General features: G+C 30.7%; 1 protein-coding gene across 5 annotated transcripts; it reads right to left on the minus strand.

Annotated features, from left to right (window-relative positions):
• Window positions 1-1,703: 1,703 nt before the first annotated feature.
• LOC133678333 (uncharacterized) lies at window positions 1,704-6,545 on the minus strand. Of its 5 annotated transcripts, none has more exons than XM_062100630.1 (4): window positions 6,192-6,545; window positions 5,148-5,299; window positions 3,852-4,673; window positions 1,704-3,476 (listed from the first exon to the last, which is right to left on the minus strand). In XM_062100630.1, exons 1-4 carry the CDS (start codon window positions 6,436-6,438, stop codon window positions 1,866-1,868), a joined length of 2,832 nt encoding a protein of 943 aa, XP_061956614.1. In that variant the 5' UTR covers window positions 6,439-6,545; the 3' UTR covers window positions 1,704-1,865. The 5 variants fall into 5 exon arrangements, with proteins under 5 accessions (XP_061956614.1, XP_061956620.1, XP_061956630.1 ...); XM_062100636.1 differs by lacking the exon at window positions 6,192-6,545 and adding an exon at window positions 5,444-5,886; XM_062100646.1 differs by lacking the exon at window positions 6,192-6,545 and adding an exon at window positions 4,909-4,995 and having other exon boundaries at window positions 5,148-5,886.
• Window positions 6,546-11,556: the final 5,011 nt, after the last annotated feature.

Consider the following 11,556-nt stretch of genomic DNA (forward strand, 5'->3'; position numbering starts at 1 on the left):
CAAATCACTATTATTGTATTCTAAAGAGTGAAAAAAAAATCAACGACTCGACATAATAGAAAGAGAACTAAAAAAATAATGATCGTCAAACTCCATGAATCAAACTGTAGAATGATGAAATCATGAAAAAACAATCCATGAAAAAAAGTATTATAAAACAAAACAGCAACATAACTAAGTGAAGTCGTCAAAACCTGTGAGTAGTATCATGTCAAATCTTAAATTTCAAAAAAATTATTGAATTGAAGGGCAAAATAAAAAAAAATCAAATTCACAAAAGAATCCAAAACATAAAAAAACAAAGAAAATTAATTTTCAACGAACTCAATGATGATGGATGAAATTTTTAAAAATAATTAAAAATAACTGTAACAAACCCGATCCAACCTTCAAAATTTGTGACACAAATCATGAGGCCATAACGTAAAAGGAAAACAAAAAAAAAAATAACATAAAATTCTAAATCAACTAAAATAATTAGGGATAAACATGAAAAAAAAATTTAAAAAAAATGATTTAAAATATGTAGATTTGAAAAGAAAGAGAACCAAATTTGACATAAAAATAAAAGAAAAAAACAAATCATGAGGGATGAAATTGGAAAACAATTTCAATTAAGAAAAGGAGAAAAATAACTAAAAACTAACAATAAAAAGAATGAGAACTATATTTGATATAAAAATAAAATGTTAAGGGATGAAATCTAAAGACAAATTAATTCAATAAAGGATTCAGGACCAAAAACATCATAATTAAAAGAATGATGACCAAATTTAATATAAAAACAAGTGTATAGGGATGCAATTAAAAAATAATTAACTTAATAAATAATTCAAGACCAAATACATTAATTAAATGAGGACCAAACTTAATATAAAAATAAAATATCAAGGGATGAAATTGAAAAAATAATTAACTTAATAATCGATTCAAGACCATACATTGTAAAAAATGAGGATCTAATTTAACTTCACAAACAAATAGTTAAACTTTTTTTTTTTTGCAATGGCCAACACACTTTTCTAGGTGGAGAGAGGGACAAGAAGAAGGGAAAAACACCTTGCTGACGCCTTTCTGCGCGCTGCCGACGAACACTCGTCTCACCATCGTGACGGGTGTTAAGGCGCATCGAATACCACCCCAGACAATGGCATTTAGCATTGTGTGGGTGCCGCACACACAATCCAAAATGCGTGGGCGACGCTAGCAGCCTTTTAAATTTAAAATTAATTTTTATATATTAAAATTCTAAATCACCGATAACCCAACCTGAGAAATATAAAAAAAATCCAAAAATAATCTTGTATTCATAGTAAAGAGAGTTTATTTTTTACGGACATTTAAGTAATTAATATATACAAAAAATAAAATAAAAAACCCGGAAAGCCCCTAACCAAGGGGATTTTTTAAAAGGTTATTTGATAATTATACTGTAAAAAAAATATAATTATTAATTAACACCTTTTCTTTAAGATAATTAATGATAAACCCCTAAAAGAAACCAATGTACCCCTCGAGCTAACATTGCCGACCAAAGGTAAAATCAACTTTTTCACACAGTAGATTCGCACAGTAAAACACAGCTGATGTCTTGTAGTTATAGTTAATTAAGGTCATAGAAAGAACATGGAATAGCAACCACCGAGGATTTGCACGTTGCTACATCAATGCAAATGAAATTCGAATTGCACGAGCAGCACATGTAAGGAAATACAACTATATCTTAATAAAACCAGGTACAAAAATATATTCCCAATTAGATCCACGACCCACAAAAATTGAAAATCAAATACAATACAAAATACTCTACAATTAAAAAACAAAACAAAACAAAAACAAAACCTGCAGATCCATGTTGTGGCCACTTACAAGGTTGCCATCAACATGGCCCGTATTTTGGCCCTAAGGTCATCAGAAACCTCAGTAGTTTCAGATGGCCGAGAAGAGGACCTTACGTCGTTGTATGATTTTGATAAATCCACAGAAGCTTCCCTACTAACACCATCTCCACCCCCACTTGCTTTTGATTGATCTGATTTTGTAAGGATCTCCCCTTCTTCCAAGTCAGCTTCTCTTTCCAAGAGAGATTTCTTCACATGCTTAACAGATTTTCTGTGATGCAGATCCTCATCATCTGAGGAGCTACAATGCTTATGCTCATACTGAAAATGTTCGTTAGAAGAGCTGCCGCCGTTGCTTCTATGTCGAGAGTGCTTATGTTCATCATCTAAGAAACTACTGTGCTTGCGCTTGTGACGAGAGTGCTTGCGCTTGTTATCAGAAGAGGTATCATGTTCATGCCCATGCCGAGAATGCCTATGCTCATCATCAGAGGAATAATCATGCTTATGCCTGTGTTGAGAGTGCCTAAGATGAGATTCAAGAGAACTACGCTTACACCCATGTTGATGGTGACTACTCTCATAATCAGAGGAACTATAATGCTTCTGTTTATGCTCACCATCAGTATAGATACCTTGAGCATGATCATGCTCATTATCTGAAGTATGATTGTGGTTATGCCCATGCTGATAATCTTTGTCCTTGGACAAAGTATTTTCTCTTTTTTGTTTGCGTCTATTGCTACTCTGATGTGAGCTATAACGAGATTGTTTCTTCCTGACAAGTTTCTGATCCCGGATTTCTTCCAATTCCCCTTCTTCCCCTTCTCCTTCTTCTCTTCTAGATCTTGAGCGGTACTTTCTCTTCAATCGTCGCTCGTTATGGCCACCAGCTGATTCTTTCTTCTCAACTTTATCAGAAGTATTAACATCTAACTGACATAAGCTGCCTTCCCTTTCAAAGCCTGTGAGGTTTACAAGTTGAGTGCCTGAAGCAGAGAGCCCAGATTCAGGTGGTTCTGCAGATAACCCACGCGATGATTCACTCCTTAATGGTGCAGCTCCTCCATTTTTTATCATACTTGCAAACATCTTTGCCCGTTTCAGTCTCTCAGCCTTCAACTTCTGCTCTCTTGTCAAGCTGGCTTCAGAAGAATCAGCCTCACTTGCTGCTGCAATAGCAGCTGTCTGCGCAATAGCCCTCACCACAGGAATAGAAGCCCCAGGTTCACCATGATCAAGCTTTTTGCTGGAACTTTGAGCCTGGGAAAGCAAGCTGCTAGGGCCACTGGGTGTCCCACTTTCAGTTTTAGGACCTTGAATGATGCCATTTATTGATGTCTTTGATAGTATTTCTAAACGGGGATTCTTGACACCTTTAGTGGCAGCCTGAAGAATAGCTGCAGCTGCATCCACACTGACACCTACTTGAGGTGGGGTGGCTTTTGAAGGTGGGTCTTGTCCATCCTTCTTTGACTTTCCAATGACCATTTTAAACTTCTCTTTCCTATTGCAATCATATGGTATATCAGATGATGAGAGGGTATCGCTTTTTTCAAGTGCTGTTTTCCTGCCCATCCCATGCACCAAGGAATCAAGCTTCTCAGAAATGAAGCCAGTGCCAGATGACCTTGACTGCAAACAAAGAAACATTGGAGAAATCAGCAAGCCAGAGCAGATAAAAAAAAAAATTCATTATGGCATTAGAAAATTAAATCATAAGACCAATGAAAGCACTTGAAGAAATAGCAGTAACAGAGAAGTTGAAAAATATCTGTCATGTTCAGTCAATACATAACGACACCACCATACTCAATTTAAACGAAAATACTTCAAACTGTCCTAACAAGCAAATAATCCTCCATAAATTCATACTCTGATAGCATATTGATAAAGAGGATAGCACAACTGCATATCATAACTCAAACCATGTGCGATCCATTAACCCCCCTTATAAACAAGGCATCCAATGCAAAAAGCACAACATAAAAAGGTTTTGGGAGAACGCACCTCCTGAGCTTTATGAAGAGCATTTAGATAGAAGGGATGATATTGGTTAGATGGCAGAAGGAATGGGAACCTTCCATGCTTAGTATCCTGCTGGACAAGAACAGCCTCAAATTCTTTCCCGTTCCTCAAAATGAACTCAACTATCTTCTCAACCACCCTCTTCAAATCAGATGGAGGCTCCAAAATTGATGTTTCCACCTTGGACAGGCTTGATGAATCAGAAGCCTGCAACTTATCCACAGTAGAGGAAACCATGTCCAAGGAATCACCTTCTTTCCTCACCCTAGTTGTGGTTCCAGCCTGAACTACACTGATGGAACGATTTCTTCGTACCAAATGAGCCTTTTCTTTTGCAGGAGCCACTGGATGCTTGGAACTTGCCTTGCCTTTACCAGCTAAATTTAGAGAAGAACCGCCTTCTTCTGATCCAGGAGAGATGATCACAGAATCAGCATTAACAGCTTCCTTGGGGTCCTTTTCTAAAACAGCTCGGGCATCCTCAGTTGCACCTTCTTCATTCTCTCCAGAACCATAAATAGAACCTAGCAATGACAATGCTCCAGCTGGACCACCTGCTTGGTCAAGCACATTCTCCACTCTGTTTTCTTCTTCTATAGCTTTTCTATCAATGACAGACTTCAAAAGTTCTTCATGATCAACAAGAAACCTAAAGTATGGATGAAGATAATGATCAGGCATCAAGAACCCAAAAGTTGGGTTGTCTCCCTGTTTGACCCTCAAAACAATTTCTGATTGCCCACCATGTTTGCTAACAAAAATGGCAGTTCTTGCAATGATCTGATGCACCTTCTCTGTTGGAGGCTGAAAAATGGACAAAAAATAAATCCTCCTCAATGGTGGGAAATTTAAGCATAGCACAATACCAGTAAAATAGACATCTAGCTGAATACTCCCAAGAAAAACTCCTGATTCTTGATGTATTAGGATAACTATAAATATAAAAAAACAGCGCTCAGTGAAGACATCTATCATCCGATTGCTCTCTAGAGATTAAGATTCCTGTCAAAGTAACATTTTTTTTCCATCCTAATCCCACCTGCATGGCCCCTTGTCAAGACATCAAAAGAAGACAAGGTGCCTGTGAATGGCAACCTTGAAGGACGCCGATCTCTGCTCCAAGCATCTGAAACTTAGACATGGTAAGCCTTAGAAAAACACATGCACCTTAGACAACTATATTTGACCACACTGGACAGGCATCAAACAAACAACATTATCATGATTTAACAATAGAAAAAAATATACAATGTCAACAGTAAAAAAGAGTCTACTCACCAAGTTTTGAACCAAGTGTTCAGGAACTGGGAAAGAGGGGCAAAAACTAGACTCGGTATCAGCATTCTTTTGGTCAGTGTGTTGGTTTCCATATGTAAAAGAAACCGCATTATAGACACCAGCAATCTCCTGAACTGCCTCTGTATCTAAGTCTAAAAATAAGAGAAAAGGAGATCAAAATCAAATGAACACAAGGTCATCTTACTAAAAATGAAATCAAAACTATATACATGACATCAAAAGGGTATCAGCACTGAAAACAGTACACTCAAAAGAAAAGGCAAGAAATGTCTTACTTGTCTCTCTGAAAGTTACATCTTTAGCAAAATCATTTTGATCCTGCAAACTTAGGAAAGGTAATAGAAAACATACACCACTCATGCAAATGACAACCTATTACCTAAATTCCCAATTTTTATCTGAACACAATATTAAAAGGAAATTCATATTTAATTGAAACCAGTAACGTGTATTCGAATAAACAGAGAAGTTCTGTAGCCAGCACATATAGAGCTAGTAACTAGACATCGTTTATTAAAGGAGAGGTGCTTATACATAGCATCCACTTACTTAACCTTTTTTCACACTAAAATTCAAATCAAGTGGAGGAATTGTTTCTTTAATTTTTGGATACCAAAAACAAACTACAATGTTCTTCAATTGAGAGAGAAGCAAATCACTCCCATCTATTAACAAAGATACAAGCTTCTAGCATGCAGAAGGTGATATATATATATATATATATATATATATATATATATATATATATATATATATATAGTCACATATTTTTTTTAAATTTATAATTCTATAATTTCACAAAGATCTAATTTTTCCACACACGCACGCACGCACATCCAAACTAGCAAAACAATAATTTAAAATAAAAGTTACCATTGCCAATTCTTCTAAGCTCAAGCTCATCATCTACCACAAATTTCCAAACCTTACCCTAAATACTGAATTTAAATTTTGGAGCAAACAAAAAATAGATGTATTTGAGTTGAACAATATAAGATAAATAATAAATTAAGGAAAGAATACCTTGTGGAAGGGAGGGATAGGTTAAATCGAGGTAGCGATCGTGATCGAGCTCAGATTCGAGAGAGTCGTGATGTTTGTGGCGGTGGCGAGAGCGAGGCGGCGGGGGAGAGGAAAGGAGATGTCGGACGTCGTAACGATCGATGGAGAGAGAGTTCCATTCGACAAGTGCATCGGTGGAGTTGACGAAAGACGCCATCGTATCGTCGTCGAAAAGCAGAGCGTGGCGGCCAAACACTTCCAGATCCATCTTTGGAGTTCGACACCTTCGACAGAAACCCTAGAATTTGTTTTTGGCTACCTAGGGAGGTGGCGTGACTCGGTGACCGGCTAAGAATGTGTTTCGCAGTCTCTTTTCAAAAGTTCTTTTCTTTATAATACATTAAAAACAATACTTTTTCTATAATTTTAATATGTTAATATAAATAATTAAAAAATAATTTATTTTAAAAATCCTTTTAAAAAATATCTTAAAATAAATGAAACTTTACTCTCAAATACACTTTAAATTCAATAACTTATTATTATTATTATTATTATTATTATTATTATTATTCTAAGTAGCTAATGGAAATAAATTATAAATTATTTTTTTAATTTTGTAAAACAAATTAAATAGCCTTTATAATTTTAGAAATTAAATATTTTTTTAATGTTTAATTTAAAATTATTTTTATCTCAAAAAATATATATTTTCTCATCTATCTTTATATATAATTTACTTTCATATATTAATAAAAATAAACTAAACTAAAAAAATATGAAATTAAAAAGAATTATAAACAAATTTAAAAACATATAAACTAATTAATAAATTATAAAAATTAAAGAGATTATTTAATTCATTTAAAAAAATAAATGAACTAATTTATAATTTACTTCCAAAAACATTATGTTTAGTAATTAAATCATGCAAATCCTATTATTAAAATGCCAAATTCATATATTAATTATCACAAGTTTGGATCGGTTTATCATTTAAGACTTATAAAAAATCTTGAAGTTACTGAAAACATAGTAATATTTTAATATTAAAAAAAATAAAATTTTATGTTCAAATACAATATTTTTCTATCTAAAAAATTAAACAACTACTTTTTTAATTTTCCAAATTATACTGAATTTAGAAAACCCGTTGTAAAGGTTCCCCTCTTTTTATAACTTTTTTATATATAGTTTTTCAAATAAATAAAATAAACAATACAGTTTTTTTATTTTTTATACGAACACAAAACAATGTAAAAGATTGTTTTTTACATTTTTGTATTTAGTTAATGTCGTAAATTTTATAAATCTAACTTTTTTAAAAAAAACTAGTTAATATAACTTTTTTATGATATTTTTTAATTTAATTTAAATTAAATAAATATTATATAATTAAATTATCACAAATATACAATATTAAGATAACTATTTTAAATTATTATTTTGATTTTTAATAAAATACAGTGTAATCTTGATATATTTTTTATTTATTTTATTTTTGATAAAAAGATTTGTCTTCATTTTCAATAACTAAACATGTTTTTTTTTCATTTTTCCGATGAAAAGGACAACTAGAAAAAAAATCAAATTAAAAAGAAAAATACTTTTCTGTATCTAACCATACCCCTTCATTTTCATTGCATTTAATGTGTACCTTAAATGTAAAAAAAAAAAATCAACTATAGGATAATATATTATTATAATATTTATAAATAACACAACACCATTAACCAAAAAAATAAAGTAGGAGGGGACCCCTCCTAACATAAGACTATTCATTAAATAGTATTTTTATTTTACTTACTTTGATTTTTTAAAAATTTAGTTTTTTTTTAATTTTAATTTCTTCTTTCTACATTAGGTTTATTAAAAATTAGGCTACATAATTATTTTTATTTTCTTATGAAATTATCATAAATTTTTTTTTTCAATTTCATTTTTATCATTAGATTAATAAAAAATTAGAATTCATAATTTATTTCAGTTTGTTTTTTATAAGGTTATTTTTATCTTAAGACTCGAGTTACAAATTTGGTGGAATAACTTTGGTTGACCCAAGTATTTTTTTTATTTTTTTTTATTTTTATCTTCCAATACTAGGCTGATTGAGAATTGAGTTTTATAATTTGTTTCAATTTGCTTTCTATTAAGTTATCTTGATCTCAAAATCCATGTCGCGAGTTTGGTATGTTAACCCGGGTTCACTTGAGTTATTTTTTTGTTCTTTTTTTAATTAATTTTTTCTAGTTTCGTCATTCAGTATTGAATTTAATAAAAATTAAGCTTCATAATTTATTTATAGGAATTGACAGGTTAACCCAAATAGACCTAAATCAATTCAATATATTATTGTCTCAATGTTTATCAATAAAACTATATCTTAAATATTCATTTTGAGTGAAATTATATTTTATAGATTATATGTGTTGTCTTTAAACCTGCTAAGAAAACCGAGTTACATCAAATTAATTTCCACATATTTTTTATATATATATTAAAAAAATATCAATAAAGCCAAGATATGTTTTTACATTACAAAAAATTTATCCGAGTTAGGATATAGAATCAAATAATCCTAAAAGAATTGTATTCTACGAAGTAAACCGGAAATAAATAAAACGGAACTCCTATAGAAGTTGTGGAATGGTCCACTAGTTGGTGTTATGGTCAATTTCTACCATCTTTATTTCTAAAGATTATTAACGTTAAACCCGTGTTTTTTATAAAAAAAATTGAAAAATTATTTTTTATATATTTTAAATTGTTTTAATATGCTGATATTAAAAATAATTTTTAAAAAATAAAAAAATATTATTTTAATACATTTCAATCTAAAAAGTACTTTAAAAACAACCATAATCACTTTTAATCACACGCTTATTCAGAAACTGGCTTCATCTTTCCTAATTGCTTGTATTGCAAGTAAATCTGAGGTCTTATTATATTATAAATAGAGAAGCACCCTTGTTGTATTTTCTTTTGCCTGTCTCGATAGAAAGTTTGACACAGCTTTTTCAAGTTTTATCCTTGTGATTTATTCCTTTTAAATTTACTTCTTGTATGTTTATTTTTAGCTTAATGCTTTGTATTTATGTTTAACTAATTTATCACTCCCTTTACATGCTTTCTTTATTTACTAGCATCTTTTCTTTTCTATAATTTACTTATTTAATTGCTTTCTCTATTATGAAATATAAAATTTTTCTTTAGTGTTTTTTGCAAGTTCTATGCTTGATATGAACATAAATCTTCATGATTTGTTGCTCGATTTAAATTGTGTAGTTTAGATTGAGATAAATATCTCGTTTATCTAGATGAAAACTTAATAATCTTTTGATTATTAATATTTTAAAATTTATGTTGACCTTTAATTTATGGTTTATGCGACCGATATAGATCCTTGGATTTGTATGTTAATTTAGCTTTTGTGTCTAAATTCAATATTGTTGAGTATGATTTCTTTAAGATAATCATTTTTTTAGATTACTTTGCTAATCCTTGCTTATTTGGACTTATTATCTCTAGATTTTTTTTAAGAAATCTAAAAATAAAGAAATCAGTAATATTAAAAATAAAAAGTTTTCCGGCTACTCTAGATAATAAATCCTTCATGAGTTCTTATGGATGTTTAAGATAATCATAAGAAAGTAGCAACTATCTCTAGATTCAATAGAAAGACACATGCTTGATCGTGACGTAGTTGCTACTTTCTTATGGATTGAGTTATAAAATAATAAGTCTTCTAGCTACTCGAATAAAGGAAGACGTTTATATTGGTAACCCATAAATTGGGACGCCTGCTAGATCTAGTAATAGAGTCTTGTAAGAATTCTAAGAAGACAGCTGACCAATAAAAGGCGCACATTACTAAGAACAATATTGTGGGAAAACCTGTAAACTCCCGGTTTGAAAATCAAAAAACTAGTGTTCATAGTTAAATTCTCAAAAACAAATTGATGATAATTAAGATGGAGAATTGTTATAAATTGGGATAACAACTCTTAGTAACTCAACTTAATTCTTGGAGAAATAAAGTAATAAAATTAATATGTAATATATTAACTAGTGATAAATCCCTTGTACTTCTTGTAAACCTGAGAAATAATAATAATAATAATAATAATAATGTCTGTAAAAAATATTTACCATTGAAAATCTATGGAAATGATTGAAGTTCTATGAAAATAAGCATGTGTCAATACAATATAAAAGGTTAGTGTGATTGAGTGGCCAATGGCACCAACTTAAGTTTGGTGAGCAAAAATCAAGATTTGAATCCTTGTACTATTAAATTTTATTTTTTAAAAAAATAAAATAATATTTAAAGGTTGGTATTAGCTAAATTCAAACTCGAGATAAGACAATTTGTTCACCAACTACTTACCACATGACTATAACATATATTTAGTGCCTAAGATGTTTCTTCTTTTCTTATATTTGAGATCGACACCATTAAAAAAGAAAGAAAGTTTTTCTTCTTCTTTGTTACTCGCAACCTTTACATGATAGTTAGTGAAAGAAGTATAAGAAACATCTTAAACCGAAAATAAAAAAAGAGTTCAGGATCTAGAAAGTTGAAGGCTACAAAGAAACATGAGAATTTTAAGAGAATGATGAAAAATTTAAGAATGAACACCAAAAAAAGAAGGATAGAATAGCTTCATACTAGATGGGTAAAGTGTCTACTAACTTAATTCTTATTATTTTTCACATTTACTTTCTTTAAAAAGGGAAGACATTTTTAATTGCTAATTATAGGGTTAGGAGAAATGACTATTTTCATGTTAATTTCTTAAAATAACATGAATTACATACTAAATAGAGTAAAATTACGAAGGTTATTGAAAATAAATGTTGGGAAAAACATGTACCTAAACCTGACCGGTAAGGGTATTGAATAAAGGTAAAAATTTTCTTTGAATTTCTTGTGAATTTATGTGTGTAGGGCTATTTTGATGGCATAAATATGTATAGACAAAGGTTGTTCTGACAACCATGAATTTGTGTGTAGGGGTTATTTTGATGGATAAAAATTATATGAACAAAAACTGTTGTGACTTCTATGAATTTATATGCATAAAGATTGTTTTGATGGCAAAACATTGTATGAACAAAGGTTGTTGTGACAACCATGAATTTGTGTGTGCAGAGGCTGTTTTGATGGCTTAAATATGAATGACAAAGGCTGTTGTGATATCTTTTTTGATGTCTTTGACCTTATCTTCAAGGTTATGGATCTTTCACCATTGTTTGTGTTGATATAAAATAAAAATAAAATAAAAAGGTTTTTTAAGAACATTTATCAGATATAATTGATCAAGATTTTCTCATTTAAATTACAAGCTCCTGTGTGTCTAGACGAACCAAAAATCAAACCAAACTT

Source organism: Populus nigra, chromosome 1 (genome assembly GCF_951802175.1).
Source record: "Populus nigra chromosome 1, ddPopNigr1.1, whole genome shotgun sequence".
NCBI classification, from domain to species: domain Eukaryota; kingdom Viridiplantae; phylum Streptophyta; class Magnoliopsida; order Malpighiales; family Salicaceae; genus Populus; species Populus nigra.